The sequence below is a fragment of the Maniola jurtina genome, chromosome 9, assembly GCF_905333055.1.
Source record: "Maniola jurtina chromosome 9, ilManJurt1.1, whole genome shotgun sequence".
Taxonomy (NCBI): Eukaryota; Metazoa; Arthropoda; class Insecta; order Lepidoptera; family Nymphalidae; genus Maniola; species Maniola jurtina.
Genome location: NC_060037.1, coordinates 7,286,847 through 7,303,362, shown reverse-complemented (window position 1 = coordinate 7,303,362; position 16,516 = coordinate 7,286,847). Strand labels below are relative to the sequence as shown.

The following is a 16,516-nucleotide window of genomic DNA, read 5'->3' as shown; positions in this document are numbered from 1 at the left end:
TAAATATGCATTTTATTGTTCTGTTATATATTTCATTGGCCACAGCAAATCAAATAATTTTTATTAATCTATATTTTATTAAAGCTAGAAACATGTACGTAACGATTGCCATATAATATGTACCTATATAAATCACAATAAATAACACAATATATAGACACTTGGACACTCTACAGCACGGCTCTATAGGGACACTTAAAAGGAACATTGCGTGTAGTCGAGACAGGATAACTTAAGTTTGGAAACATTTGACGCGTAAAAAGTATTATATTAATAATTTTTTGTTAAAATTTTGCGTTTAACTTAATACGTAAAAGCTTATTTTAATTTAAAAAAAATTAGTGAAACGAAGCTAAGCGGACACTTCTGTTTCTACCAACCAAACCCAGACAAATCAGGTTATTGAGAGATATTTAACTTGATAAAATTATCACGACATCTAACGATTATCATCAAGTCTTGTGCAATTTTCTTAATTTCCGAGTATGGAAGTAGACCAGATATACCCGATATACGACATACGTACTCGTAGATACTCAAACAACTTTCTTTGATGGCCAGGTACCCTTTTTCCGGCTATCTTGCCTTCAAGGATCAGCCGTGGAAAATTATACAGGGAAACAAAAAACGGATTGGTCTATTGAACATATCTCCACTCCGCTTTGCTTCAGTGGAATAGGCAGCCTGATTCTCGGTCCAAAGTTCGGTGTTAGCTTGCGTGAGGACGTCCAGCACAAAGAGTGCGGCGTCAGATTGCGCTACAAATTCTTTGAGCAAATCTGTAGATATATGTTATGTCAGGTTCAGTAAAAACCTGGACTACGGTAAATCCTACGATTTTATAGTAAAATCTAAGAATTACCAAATCTTAATGGTAAAATGCCGAGCTATGAATTATGAAAGCTAACAAGCTCATTTGACATGCCTAATAAAACCCCGCTGGTCTATGATAATCGCACGATAATCGTTAATTTCGGACTTTTACCATCATTCACTCGGCAAAACCTAGGTTTTACCTAAGAGATAACGCGTAATCGTCCGAATAATAACTAAAACAAGTTTGAATCTCAAATCTTACATTAAAAAAATCTCACACCAGTTGGGATTTTTACTAATTAAGACTTCGTAGTTCTTGCTTTTTAGTAACATATATACATAGTTCATACATATAAGATCAAAATAATTGCTAGTTATTATCTAAGTAATAGTCGCCTATATCGACCACACGCAAACAGAATGTATAACGCGTCCAAACTAAGAAAGGGAAGTAAGTTATATCCGCCATATTGTGACGTCTTAGATAGAAATACAATATTTTGATTCAATATAATATTTCCAAAAATGTATTAATATTATACAATTTCCCTTTCTTGGTTCGGGCGCGTCAGATATACCTTTTTTACATAGGAAGTTTAAAGTTCGAATTTAAAATAATGTACTTATTATAAATAAACATTAATATTATTTTTATATTTTGGTTAATCTGAGTATATTTATTGTTAGAAAAATATTCATTAGTTTCAGTTTGATCGTTCGTTATAACTTTGTTGCTTAGAAAAAGAAGTTTCTACAAGTGTACATAAGCAATACAAAATCGAAAGCAAGTAGCAATATGATCCAAAATATACTACTATATATTTTAAATGCGTGTAAAAGACTTTTATATATTTTGTATATAGCCTAATTTAGGTAATAATTGACTTTTGGAATGGTCTTGTTATATTTTTAACAAAAGATTTTGATATGATTCATTTGCCTGATAGATATGGTTATTATCAAAGAGTTGCCATATTACTGGAGGAGCAAATTTCATACATCAGCCGTCATAAATATGCACCCATCTTATATGATTACCATTATGCCAGCTTAAAAGTTATACTAAAGTAAATATTTTAGGTAAATAGGACTTGAAATTTATTAAAATAATGAACCTAAAACTAAAACCTTAAAAAATATAATATAATAACTAAAATGATAAAAAGAAGTCTCTTTGAATGGCTAAACTAATTCTTTGTCCGAGGTAGCTGCCAGCTCTTCGGTCTCCTGTGATGTCGACTAACCTTTTTGCTATTTCCCTAAAAAGCCTTATAGCGCTAGGACCCCGCGGGCCAAGGGTCTCGACACCGAATGGGACAAAATCATATTCGGAGCCTAGACCCCTGTATTTGCAATCTTCAGCTTTTTCAGCCGCTTCACAAGCCGAACCAGCTCTGTTGTTGGTTAATAGGACTTGCATATTATCTCTCTCTTTAACTCTTGTTATATTAACATACACATATTATAATTACCTATATTATATACATAGTACACAGTAAAAGCAGGCCCAGTGCCAATTCACTGAACATAGCCAACTAGTCCTTTTTAGTCATCAATCATAATTTAGTCCAATACGGATTTTGCTAAACACATGAAAAAGCACGCTTAATACGATAGTTCGATTCAAAAAATGAAATGTGCGTTGTAAATTTTTGATGTGCTTTTTTTACTTTACTCGATTATAATTAAAACGGTTATTAAATTTTAAACTAACAGAGAATGTGGATTTCAGATATGCTGGAAGACCCTCCATTTTCATTAAGAAATAATTTATTTTTGACATAGGCATTATCCCTATTAGTAAATTTGGTAAGACAAAAGTCAAAATATATCTCAACTCGACTCTACTAGCTCTAGTAATATGAACAACTCTCTGGTTTTTTATTATTATATTTTTTTTAAGTCTGTTGGCGTAATTGCATTGAAAAAGCTATAGTACTCAATTCAAATGCCCTATGTCTGAAGTCTGAACACTACTTTAAAATGCTTTGCAGAAAAATATATACGAGTATCAAAAAGCTAAACACCATGCGTTTTATCGCAACACTAATAATTATTTTATTTATTATTTATTTAGTATATTTATACTAACATATAGAAGTAATAAAAACACTTGTCATATATTAAATATTTTTTGTGTTGTTCATCTTGTGTTTATCATATTAATTCAATTAATATATTTTTAGCAAGTAGCTCTTATTTGTTCATAAAAACAACGTAGCTTAAAAAAATAATGTTTGTCTGTCTGTCTCTATTCGTTACCTATGCATTGTTCATTGTTTCATTCCATTGAGTTGAAACTTTCTGCAGTTGTTGCCGGAAGCTGCGGGAACGTTTCCTGCAAGACAGACCATCAACGTACCAAAGATGGCGCGCGTGTCGCATCACAACACAATATTGAAATAAAAATCATGATACGATAGTGAGCGGGTAAATAAAATCGCAAAAATTTAATTTTCGTGATTTAAAAAAAAAACACCTATACCTACAGGGCTAATTTAAAAACACCTATAACCCCTTTAACTTTTATATTATGATTGATCTGATACACTCCTACTGATAGATATCTACTGAACAGACAGCCGACAATGATCGCCTTCGGCCTCAGAATAATAAAGGGTCGAACATCAGTGGCTTCGGCCAACTAAAAATACCTGAGCTCAAAACTGTCAGTACAATAAAACTTTTTTTTTTTTAATGAAAAAAATTGAGTTTTGTAAAAAAACTATGTTACGTTAGTGTTCTGTGTGTTTTTGTGCAGGGGCCATGACTGACATTATCTAAAAGGATAAACCTCCCTAAAAATAAAGATAAAAAATAAAGCTTTGTAAAAAATTGTAACAAAATTCCTTCAGTAATATAGAGAAGTTACTCTTTAAAGATAGTACATAGTATTTTTAACCCTGTATACAAAAAATATAGTTGAAGCTCGCAAAAAGATAGAAAACTTAATATAATAACACTCTCTTGACAAATATATCCAAGCCAACTTAATAACATATGAAACACAATATTTGTATACACTTAAATATATCATGATATATTTTATTCACATCTTATTTAATAAACATCAATACATCTCCATTTATATAATAATAAACTTGTATACACAATGATCATTTTGTCACGTACATTTATAAAATTTTAAATCGTCATTATTGAAGAGCTGAAAAACAAAACGGTGCAATTACACTTCTAATCAAAATACTTTTTTTTCATACCCGCGTTTTTAGCACACTAAATAGAAATCTGCACTTATTTCCAAGCAAAGTAGTTTAAACCCAAAATTGAGTCCAAAGTTCGCGATTTCGATCAAAACGGTATATTTACATTAAAGTTTCAAAAGCTGTCATTCAATTTAAAAATTCCTGTAAAATTTTATTTCACGCAATTACATTGTTTTATTCGCCGGCTCCTCAAATAATAATCATTACATTAATTTTAAAACTAACGATGAAAATCAGTCGTCACACAGACAAGGTAAATATTTTACGATATACGTGTTTGGTGAGGGACGAAAAGCTCATCTTAAAGCTTAATAATACGGCACAAAGGTATATGCGGAAAAAGATATAGGCTTTTCAGAAAAAATTGTTTTATAATATCCTAGTGATAAACTTAATAATTACCAAACGTTAAAATTAATTAAACGTCAGTATGGGTTTATTAAAGTAAAATAATATTTACAAAATGTGCATTTTGTGCTTCTACGAAGTATTTAAGGTACACGCTAGAGAATGTATGTATACAAAAATAATAGTTACAACAAGTCTTAAAGTATTTGGTCGGGAGTTTCTACTAGATTCTACCAACTAGGGACATAAGCTCCAAAGGTGCATGCTATACACGTAGTAAAAGACGATCTTTTGAAAGTTTACACAATACTCTCTCATGAATAGAAGAATAACACAGTCTTTGTAGTACAATTTATATTAATACTGATGTGTCGCAACATCTTAAACATTATTTAAAATTTTAATAATTCAATATTCGTTCGAAATAAATAGTGTAACACCTAAGTAATTTATATATATCGAAATCTTTAAAATATATTTTTCTGGTATTGTCAAGATCAAAATGGACGTGTGCTTAGAAGTAAAGAAATACACCTTAAAATAAAGTACGAAACAAGTTTTAGTTCAAAATTACTGTTCGGCAAAACGTAATTTTTGTTTCTTGACAAAATCGATGGCCAGTTTGTCGGTAGTTCGTGATTCCAAAATCTGCAGTATTGGATGATCTGTAAAATTCAACTTAAATTTAACAGTTTGTTACAGAACTAATAGAATATTATTATTGCATGAGCAGGTGCCTAATACTAACCTAACATAATATTTGATATATTTAACAAACTTGTAAGTATCCATGTACCAAAAGCTTTGCTAGAACCTTAACTTTCCTAAGAGTCAAGTTGTAGGATAAAGTAAAAGTCCCCATCCTTTACGTAACTTTCCATTGTTTTTCAATCAAAACTTTCTAGTTGGAATACTGCAGTGTTAAAATATTTAATGCCACCATCAAGCGCATTGATGTTTTTATTAGGTACGATTCCCTGAAGTAGATATCGAATAAATAATAGGCAATAGGTATGCAATATAAATAGGAACAATAATGAAATCGTTTTTGTACAATCTCTGTGTATGTATACTTATATGATAAGTGCAATAGAATGCTGATTGAAGTAGATAAATAATTATTATCTATTTGACAAAATATCTCAATGAATTACAGTCGCTTGCAAGTCCTCGGACGACTTATGACTGACATGACTGCCCTTATCAGTTACAAAAAGAAGCCATTAGGTTAGGGTCTCAATAGTAAAATATTTCTGATTAATAATTAATTGAATATTTTTGACTGATCAACCACATAAAAAGCACATCCTCTTTAAACTACATTGATATTTTAGATATTAGTTTATCTAGGTACCTAAAGACACCAAACACCCAAAGACTAAAACTCAAAATTCACTTTAGCTAGAATCACTAACGAATGGTTGGTTTTGCTAACGTGTGGAACTTGGTCATGTAAAGGTCATAATAATTATCTGTTGTCGTATGACTTACTTCTATCATGCAACTGCATTAGTGGCAATTCGATCGGTCGCAACGGATCGGGCGGAGCATGGCTGTTGACTCCTGGCACTCGCGAGAGTGAAACAAACGCTTCACCGGCAAAATCATCTGCCGTCAGCACATCTTTGTCCCATACTGAGAGCGCCAACGCTGCTTGCTGCGATCGGCAGGCATCCAATGACACGCCGAATTCGAAGCATTCGTCCCAAATTGGGTTCAGTGTTTTCTGTGTAAAATGTTATACGTAGGTATGTAGGTTGGCTTAATTTTCCGAAAATATTCAAATGTAATTTTTTTTAATATTAACAATATCGTCGGCATTATAGAACTGGGTATGGTTTGTCTGAAAATGCTTACGTTTTTTGGCGATAACTCAAAAACTTATTTTTGCATTTTTAAGAAATAGAGCGCTAGTTGTACATTTATATGTATGTATAAGTGGAGTCTTTTAATTAGAGAAATGAGCAATACTAACCTTTTGCACGTTCGTGATTTGTTCGTGAGTCTTAGGAAAGAGGCGTTTGGGAAGCAGCTCCAACACTACGAACGGGTCGCTTAAACCGTTGGGATCAAGTGGAATCACGTCCCGAGCCGATAGCACTTCGACACACAGGGAGTCGTGATTGAAGTACACTCTACAAAACAAATACGTAATAAGCACTAATAAATACAAGATGATTGTTATATTTTATTTGTTTTTTTTTTTTTTTTTAACTTATGTAAAAGGAAAAGGTGACTGACTTATTGATCTATCAACGCACAGCTCAAATTACTGGAAAAATCGAGCTGAAAGGCTTACAGATAGTTATTATGGCGTAGGCATCAGCTAAGAAAGGATTTTAAACTGAGTCTGTCAGTTTTGAAGCTATGTTTATCTATAAATATTGTTCATTCTTGTTAAGTTTGTTCGGCTAAAAAACGAGGAATATTTATGTTTCACGCTTTTCGGAAACCCCCGGAAAGTTAGGGAATTAGGGAGGAAAGTTTTTATGAAAGTCCGTCATTGTTATAATGGGCTTTCCAATAGAAATAAAGAAACTATATATTTCAGGATTTTAGGTAATTCTAAGAGGAAGCCAAGGAATAATTTAAAGGAATTTTGACAGACAAGTTTATAAAGGAAGTGATTCTAGGCTACATGGGATTTTTAAGAACCTAATTCCACGCGGAGGAAGTCGCAGGCAAAAGCTAGTCAACAATATAGAACAATATTGTAGAAGAATTTCTTCGAAAAACAAAATTGGGAATAAGCAACTCAAGAATTTCCGTAGCCCGTAGGTATAAAACTAACCCTAAAAGTTTTTTATGTTACTGCAACGCCCGCACGCACCTATTTGCTCTCGTGGGAGTTTCGAAAAATCCTGCTTCATTCCTTGTCTACATTATAAAGGGGATCTCTGTGCAAAATTTCAGCTTTTAAGGTCCAAGAGTTTAGGTCAGTCAGTGAGTGAGTCAGTACTTTTCTTTTTATTGTATGAGATTTTTCATTAGAAGTTTTCCGACAACACAAAAGATGATATAACACGTGTAAAATATAAAGTGTACGTTCAGTTCGGACAACAATTGTTGGTTGAAACGTTGAATTTTGTAACAGTGATTTCAACTGCAGTTTTGAAATTTCAGTTTGAAAATATTTTTTGGTGTCTATAACAATAGAGAATGATTGTGCTACATTTTTTAAAATGTTTGTTTTAAAACTGTTCTTATATTCCGTAGTTCTTTTTAAACGTTATGTAGTTGGACTTTTTAAACTTTTAACTATACAAAGATAGTAATATAAGGCAATGTAAAGTAGCTATATAAAGACAATTTACTACTTAATTACAGTTTGGTGTTTGATCCTAATTATTTAATAAATGAACGTTTTAGGTAGGTACCTACCAAAATTATTTCAGCTAGTGGTCATAAATCAATACTAATAGTTTAAAGAAGAAAGATTAGTTTGTTTGTTTGTAAATAATCGATAACTCTGAAAATACTGAACCGATTTTGATAATTCTTTTACCGTTAGAAAGCTACTTTATCCAGAAATAGCGTAAGCTATATAGGTATATAATATTTTACCGGAGTTAAGCCCTGCGTTTCAACTAGTGTTAAAATAAAGTCATAGAAGAATACAAGCCATAGAACTCACCTAACTAATATGGATCCATATGGTGATGGTAAAGGAGTCCGTGTTTGTTCAACTAATCTATCAGCTAGCCACAGTTCTAAGAGTTCTTCGGTCGGAGCCTGGTGGTATTGCATCCTTTGTTCGACCCTTGTCCATTCGGCGTTGTGAACATCTGACATCGGCAGACCTAAAAGGTATTCTTACAGTAGCTTCTCAATCAATATAATATTTACAATATAATTTTTATAATTTTTTTTAATGTAAATTATGCTACACATTACATGTTAAACCAAGGATTGCTATCTCAACACTTCCTACACTTGAGCATTACAGCCAAATGCCTCAAGCAGAAGAAGCGCCGGAAGAAAATGCAATGGTAAAACATTTCTATCTCAAGTTAGAGCAAAACCAAAGTAAGTACGCTCTTAGATCTTAGCCAGTCTTAGTCTTATCGAAACGTTAATCAATTATTACGTTTATAATATGATGTGATGTTTTGCTATGATTGCTTTGTGATGACTGTTTGAGCTTTAAAAGTGTTTGCTAAAAAAATTAATTACATGTATGTAGTCATCTAGATTATAATACCTTTTCCCTCAGCATGGAAGAATTCAACCAAAAGGTCTAGGGCTTCTCTGAGCCTATGGTGATAGACTCTTGGCTTCTCAGCCCCTCCCGCATCAGCCTGTGCGGAGACCTCCTTGAGAACAGCACTCCAACAACCGGCGAGAGCTCGAATGAAGACTCGTGGTAATAACCACGTATTTAAAGATGATAGATGTTGATCCAGGTATTCTAGGAGCGGAGTTATTGCCTGCACGATAAAACAAAACCATTACGTATATAATAAATAATTAAATATTATGTATCAAATCGTAGATTATTTGAAAACTCATCAATTATAATATCAGATTAATATAAGCAAAGGATTGGAAGAATTAACTGTTCATTTTATAGAAAAAAATACGACTAAATGATGTAGCGCTGATGCTACGTAGTCGCTACGTCTTTATCGTAGGTTCGCTACGCTACCTGCTTCTAATTCTAATGGTTCGTTTAATTGTAATGGGAATTTGAGTATTCACTTACTGCAGTTACCAATCGTAAAATAAATAAATGTGTGATATAATCAAATTACCTATGGTTAGATAACGCTCATTTGTGTTATAATGCAAAATCATTCATTAATTTAGTATCAATATCAGCACGCTAGTTCTATTGTATAGCTGTGATAGCTTAGTGGTTAGGACTTTCGCCTCCTCATCAAAGTTTGGGGTTTCGATCCCGGGCACGTTTTACTAACTTTTACGAGTTATGTGCGTTTTAAGTAATTAAATATCACTTGCTTTAACGGTGAAGAAAATATCGTGAGGAAACCTGCATGTTTGAGAGTTCTCCATAATGTTCACAAAGGTGTGTGAAGTCTACTAATCCGCACTTGGCCAGTGCATCATGGTAGACTATGGCCAACTTTTTAAGTGGTATAAAGTATTGGCAAAGGAATAAAGCTTTCAAAACACGTCCTGCTCACAGAAATTGAACATAGATTTGTTCAACTTCAAATTCAAGTGTAGTTGCAGATACTTTCATTTGTAATAGCCAATAAATAAATAAAATATTTTATTATTAGATTCTGTAAGAGTGCTTGAAGTATTTTATAATTTCATAAATTCTTGTTAAAGACCGACTTTAAAAAATTAAGAAGTTCATTAAATTAAATAAGAAGTTCAATTGTTTAGATTGATTTCTCTAAAATAGGTGATATAATATTTTAAAATCCTCAATCGTCGAGTTTCCGACCACCATGTCGGTGAAAAAAATAGAGGACACACATTAAAAAAAACAATCTTAGGATGTATTTATATTTGTACAGTTTTCCATACGAGGTAGTATGCAAAAACAAATTTAATAGTATCTTAAGTAGAATTTCATCTCATACATGACTATCTACTACATCTACCTATAGATAATCGATCGTCCTAATGCATTAATTTTCGCAGTAGGTACATATACCCAATAGCCCGGCAAACTCAATAAAATCGAATAAAAAATAACCTGAAGTGCTTCATGCGCGGGTTATTAGTTTTATAAAGTTAAAATGGCACGGGGATAAAGGCTTCAGGATAATAATATCTGTTCACTGATACAGAACGTGGAGTTTAATAACCATAATCATAACAGAATGTATGGAAAATGAGGAATATATAGGTCATAAAAATGAGGAATATATAAGTAGGTATAATTTTTTTTAATAAAAGAATATTAGCCATGTTAAATGACTAATATTCCCCTTTCCTCTCCAACTACGCGTCAGGCTTGTGCTAGGAGTAGGTACGACAATAGTGCAACGGGCGGGGTTTGAACCGTCGATCTTTCGATTTTCAGTCCACTCCTTTACCGGTTGAGCTATTGAGGCTCTAATTTTAAATAATATAATCGTCATTAGTTAAATTTTGTAGTCCTTATCGAGTAGGTATAATTATATTGACGAGAAAGAGACGAGATCCCTGGCGCAATTTGAATAAAAATCTATTCTATTCTAAATGGTGCGCGCTGTGGTCACATAATATCTACTCGTGTGTTGTGGTCTTGTAAGCGCAAGGTCCAGGGTTCGATTTCCAGCAGGGGCAATTTGAAAATATAATATTTCTAGATCATTTCTAGTCTGGTGTGGAGGGAGGCTTCGTTCGTAGTTTGTAATCACCCTATCAGCAAAGGATAATTATTAAGATGATGATAAAACAAACTCGTTTTAATCGTGGGTAGGTAAGTTATTTGAACACGTCAAAGTTCCTGGGCACGTCTCGAGACCTTCATAATTTGCCTAAAGATTAAGGTTGTTAAACTTATGCGTTACATCACACAAGGGACTTGTCTTAAAACCGTTTCTCTCGTTAGACGTTGACTAGAGCGGTTACAGATTAGCGTTTTTCGTACTTCGTAGCACGTATTTCGTACACGCGTACCTATTTACCGCGTGTACGTGCGTTCGGTTTTACTGAAGATCGAAATGTAGCGCGTAAATTATGCCTAAGTATACAACGATGTACCTTAATCGTCGATGCAAAAAGTTAAAAAAAAAAAAAATAATCTAACGGTGCAAGTACTTTAACACTTTAACGCTACAGTAAAAAAAAATATTGGTAGGAATACCTGAGGCGTAGGCAGAGTATCGGGAGACCAAGCGAGGTGGAAGACAGCTTTTCGTAAAGGTGGGCGTGCACGAGCCGCGAGCGGCGCCGCGGCGCGCGTTGATCGAGAATCCAGCGTTCCGAGAGCTCCGCGCACTAGTTGCCGCGCGTTTTCATCGTTTGCACTAATGAGAGAATAATAAATTAAAACACGGTGCATTTACAACTATTGTTTTATTTTTTATCTTCCCGCACAACTTAATGCTCTAAACCCGTAGAAAATCAGAAATCTCCACGCGGCACCCCTCTATAAACAACTCATGACTAAGACTGCCCCAATATGTAGAGTAGGTACATATAACATAGCCCATTGATCTTGGTCATTGAACTTTTACCGACTCAATGATAGATAAAGATGACAGATGAAGATTTGAATACCTTGCGCGACTAAATTACTTTATAAGTACCTATTTTTACATTAGTAACATACAAAATAAATATTTTTTTTGGTTGACACAAAGAAAAATGATATAAGAAAATCCAATCTCTAGGGTCGAGCAACAGAATTTTTCTTGGTATCTGTTAAGGTAGAATTTGTGGTACGCGACCGTGACGTGATAGGCAACACTTTCATTGCACAAGTATCGCCTAGTAAGTATTGCTTTGTAGAAAGATACGGAGAGCTTTGTGGTAAGCGACGGCAATGAGAACATTTCGCAATCGCGCGACACTAGGAGTCGCATGTCGCTGTCGAGCGTCGCTGTCGCGTACCAGAAACTCTACCTTAAGGTGCATGAGACGGGTCTGCCCACGAAATTCAAATTTTGGTTTTTCGCAATTTGTAAACTAATACGACAAATTAGGCTTATGGCACTTTGATTCCGCCAATGGCAGTATCATCCTCACAGGTTTAAATAAAAATCTTTGCTTGAAAGGGTCCAGTTTAAGAAATTAGTTAAAGCATCGACTAATTTGTGAGTAACTCATGTCAAACTCATTATTTTGACTAATTTTTTAAACTGAACACTTTCAAGTAAAGATTTTTATGTAATCCTATGAAGATGTTACTGCCACTGTCGGAATTAAAATGCCATAAGCCTACTTTGTCGTATTAATTTACAAATTGCGAAAAACCAGATTAAATTTTAATTTCGCGGGCAGACCCGTCTCATGGACCTTAACAAAAATCCACTGTCTGTTATATAGTTTTCGGTATTGGTATTGATTCCGAGAAAACGTCTAAAGAGAGTACCTAAGGGTGGAAAAGGTTACATTTTTCTCCCGCCCTAATATGAGTGCCTTTAGAAATATTTTCTCGGATATTTATCCTATTGTCTATTCTCATGCACACATTCCCCACTGTCCTACGACAAAGAGTAATTTTATCCATAAAATAGGTAATAACTCTACCTCGCTTCCCTTTATTATGAAAATGGCTTCATAAAATATTATTAACCACGCAGGTACCTACTACCTATCGGAACTTTATTTCAAGGAAGTAATACTTCCTTGAAATAAAGTTCCAATAGGTTTCCGTTACTAATCCGTTGTATATCTTTTTTTTTGTTTTAAAAAAGAATATTAGTCATTTTAATCATGACTAACATTCCCCTTTTCCCCTCCAACTAAGCGTTAAGCTTGCGCTAGGAGTGGGTACGACAATAGTGCAACGGGTGGGGTTTGAACCTCCGACCTTTCGGTTTTCGGTCCGCTCCTATAACCGTTGAGCTATTGAGGCTTATATCTATGTTACTATTACACCTAATTAATAATAACTAACACCAAGCAATTTAATTTGTGTCTTTCTATCACAAAGCCGGGTTGTATTTTATAATTTGTTGGCACGTAAGAAAAGTAGAGGTTGTTTTAATTTAAAAACACAAAATGTTTCTACCTATGTCTGTTATAGATTTTGAGACCATCCAAACGATGTGCCCCAAACCAGTTTCATTAGAAAGGCAATAATGCGATGATTTTTTAAGCGTAGTTAGCATACGCCGGGTATCCGCTATTTATGTAATAATTCTTGTTCATATTATTTTATGAGTATCAAATGGACCGGACCCTCCCGATTCTCCACAATATAGGTTCGGAAGAGTCAAAACCACAATGTGAATTGAAGTCAGGACTTTTATATATCTATTTAGATTAAGTAGCCTGATAGCTTGATATTAATATTTCCCAGCAAGTAGGTATTTATTTTTAGAAGGTGAAACTCAAGCTCAAAACCAATAAAAGATAACCTTAGACATAACCTTCCGTGCATGTTACAGAGCAAAGTGTCACTTTTCATAAAAGTATTTTCTACAAACGTCTCGTGCCGAGCTCACTGGGGTGGCAGAGAAAATGTAGAGCTGCGAGCGACTCAATCGTTGCTAATTCTGCCAAGCGTGAACTTTTGCTCTTCAAGTGATGCGAAATTAAGGCTAATCGGTTCATGTATCCAGCAGCCTATTGCATACCTCAGTGGGCATGTTATTTGGTTGTACTGAATTAGTGTAGGTTACAGTGTCTATAGTCCCATCCCACTTCATACGGCGGCGGGCCGTGAATAAGATTTAAGGTAGGATAGATCCTTAGGACCCGAGGAAGGATTTAAAATGCGGAGTTTTTTGATGCGATTTGAGGAGATTGTATAGCATGCAAAACTCGGGTCAATGCCCCACCTACGACGCTGCATTGACTTCGAGTGACCTGTTTACGGTAGTCTAGCGTCAGTCAGATGGTTTTTTTTTGCAATATATTATGAACTTTTAAAAAATGTATCATTTTTTTCATTTTTTTCGTTGTTTTTTTTTATGGTATCTTATCAAAACTATCACCTGTCTTCGTTTTTTGCAAGCGTTCTGGTTATATCCTATATGAGGAGGGTGTTAATATGTGAGGGTAATGTGTGAGGGTGAAATTATTTACGTAGAAGTTACGTAGGACTCGATGATGTAGTTTTTCGAGTAGAGCAGTTGTTTGAATTCTTAGGTATGTAGCTCGGTTTAAAGACTAGTGGACTTACATGTGATCGTCGTCGTATTCAGCGAGAGAGCGGCGCACATACTCCAGGTTGTTCACAATCGTGCATATCTCCTCGGTCGTTTTGTTCTGCCCTGTAATATTTGTTTGTATTACACTTGCGTCCGCTATTTTCAATAAAAGAATTACTCACATTTTGTGGCTCGGAATATTTTTCATGTTACATAGAAATTGAGGCTATCAAAAAACCCATACAAATCCATATAAATAGAAAACCCATTTTAAGTTTTTTTGTTATTTTCGTAATTTGTGCGTACATTTTTATGGTGCGAATACCATATGGTATTTCATAAAATTTTAAATGTGAAGAATCCGCCCTAATTATTTTTTGCGTCGATTCAAAGCGCTTCACCGAGCGTACCGGGACTTAAAATTAGAAAAAAAAATATGTGCAAATGGTCTTCGTAGTGATACGATGTTGACAGATGTCTCATCATTAACATTTAGTTCCGAGTACGCTCACACAGCGTTCACTGCTGCTATCAGCGCCAAATTGGCGAAAATCTCGTTGCTTCAAAAACATGTCGGCAATCGCATGTCCAGCGTACTTGTATTTGCAGAGGTCAATGGCTGCGAACGATTTCACAACACGAGAAGTGTTTTGAAGTGGTTGGAGCGTTTTGAAGAGGTCACTAATGAACGGTTCCTACTCACGCCTCATGAGAACACAGTAAGTACTAGAGTGACCTTTAGCGGTCAGGATTGCTTAATTGGGAGTTACTAAAACTGGGAGGTATAGGAGCAATTTCAGATTAGTGTTTTTTTGCGCATTTAAGCTCGTTTTTGTAAGCACGTATACACGCACCTTTTCTCACACGCGCATCTCGTACGAGAGTATCTACAGATTCGGCTACGCGCGAGTTGCGAGCGACGACAATCCATAATACCACAGATCATAAATCTGTGATAGTACTACAATACCACAGATTTACGATATACTATCGTAAAACTGTGACGATACTTACTGACTGACCCACGAGTTCGAGCGAACACGTCGGGATGTGCGCATACACGTGCGTTCGTTTTATTGAAAGTCAAAATCTAGTGCGCGTGTATTGTGCGTATACCAAAACTAGTGCAAAACGCGCAAATAAAACGATAGTCTAAAATTTCGTCAGGGCATATTGAGAGTGAACTAGCAAAGTAGGAAAAAATCTATCCAGTCCGAGATAATACAATATTAATTAATGATAATGATGTTACCAATTTATTGTAACCAAAGCAATAATTGGAGTGCCTTTGAAGTGGTCACTAAAATGAATTTTCCGAACTGCTGCTTTGTAAGGGCACGTTTAATTTATTACCGGCATCAGTTTTCCCCTCCAATTTTGATATGAGTACCTTCGGGTCAATAGTAAATAGGCATCTTCTAGGCTTGCGCTACATCTTAAGCTACATCATCACTTGCTAGCAGCAGCAGACAAGTTAAAAAACGTATAAAAAAAGTACAAGTAAAAAAAAAGCTTTAAAAAGTGGATGTACGAAAAATTCAATTTCAACTTTCCATGTTTAAATCAAATCTTAATTGAATTACTTACGCAAGATTTTACACGTAGAGATTGTTAAGTATACTAATATCCAAGCAAAAGAAAAGTTTTGCTTTCTCATCGCACATATTAAATCTGCTAGCGTATATAAGTCACACCTGGGGTAGGAAAGCGACGCCATTCAAGGAATTTTGATTTATTGCCAGCAGTTTCGTAGTAAAAACCTAAAAAAGTAGGTTTTTAGGGTTCCATATCCGATGGGTCCCACCGCGACTCTATTACTAAGCCTCCACTGTCCGTCCGTCTCTTTGTCTATCTGTCAGCGGGCTGAATCTCATGAACCGTAATAGTCAGAGATTCCTTATTTTCACGGAGTGTGTATATCTATTGCCGCTATGACAATAAATAATAAAAAACCATGATGGCGATTTATAAAATGGCCGACACGCAAATTGAAAAAATCTTAAAGGACATAGTGTTATATCTTGTAACGATGGTAACTACGGGACCCTTCGTGTACTAGTCCGACTTGCTCTTGACCGATTTTTTGTACTCGTTAAGTAAAATGATTGATGGAGGTAGGCACGACTGCAATGGTCTGCCGTAGTTTATTACTAGCTAGTATATATTTTGTTGGGGTAGCTGGTAAGACTAGTTTAGACTATTTTAAAAGAGAGGATAGATACCTACGTAAGTTGTTGCATGATGGAGGGCTTATTTTATAGTCTTTCATATTATAATTATAGTCCCTGTACTAGAATATTGGAGTAATAAATAGCACAGTTAACTATGTGTTTCCAAGCGCAGGCTAGGCAAAATTTTTAAGTTAGGTCACGTTCTTTTTAAGACAATAAATTATTCCCCCAC

At 34.7% G+C, this 16,516-nt stretch overlaps 1 protein-coding gene and 1 long non-coding RNA gene across 4 annotated transcripts in view; one reads left to right on the top strand and one right to left on the bottom strand.

Annotated features, from left to right (window-relative positions):
* LOC123868006 lies at positions 1–10,733 on the top strand. The gene is made up of 3 exons (XR_006796549.1): positions 1–255; positions 5,850–5,865; positions 10,722–10,733. It is a non-coding gene; the product is annotated as an uncharacterized LOC123868006 (long non-coding RNA).
* The window catches only part of LOC123867944 (BAI1-associated protein 3), an 88,815-nt gene continuing 77,252 nt past the window's right edge, over positions 4,954–16,516 (bottom strand). For all 3 annotated transcript variants that reach the window (XM_045910269.1, XM_045910270.1, XM_045910271.1), the window contains 7 exons: positions 14,146–14,236; positions 11,158–11,320; positions 8,593–8,818; positions 8,026–8,191; positions 6,367–6,526; positions 5,883–6,117; positions 4,954–5,056 (listed from right to left, as the gene is read on the bottom strand). In XM_045910269.1, coding sequence (XP_045766225.1) covers positions 4,962–5,056; positions 5,883–6,117; positions 6,367–6,526; positions 8,026–8,191; positions 8,593–8,818; positions 11,158–11,320; positions 14,146–14,236 — 1,136 coding nt within the window. In that variant the 3' untranslated portion in view covers positions 4,954–4,961. The remainder of the gene's footprint in view (positions 5,057–5,882; positions 6,118–6,366; positions 6,527–8,025; positions 8,192–8,592; positions 8,819–11,157; positions 11,321–14,145; positions 14,237–16,516) is intronic.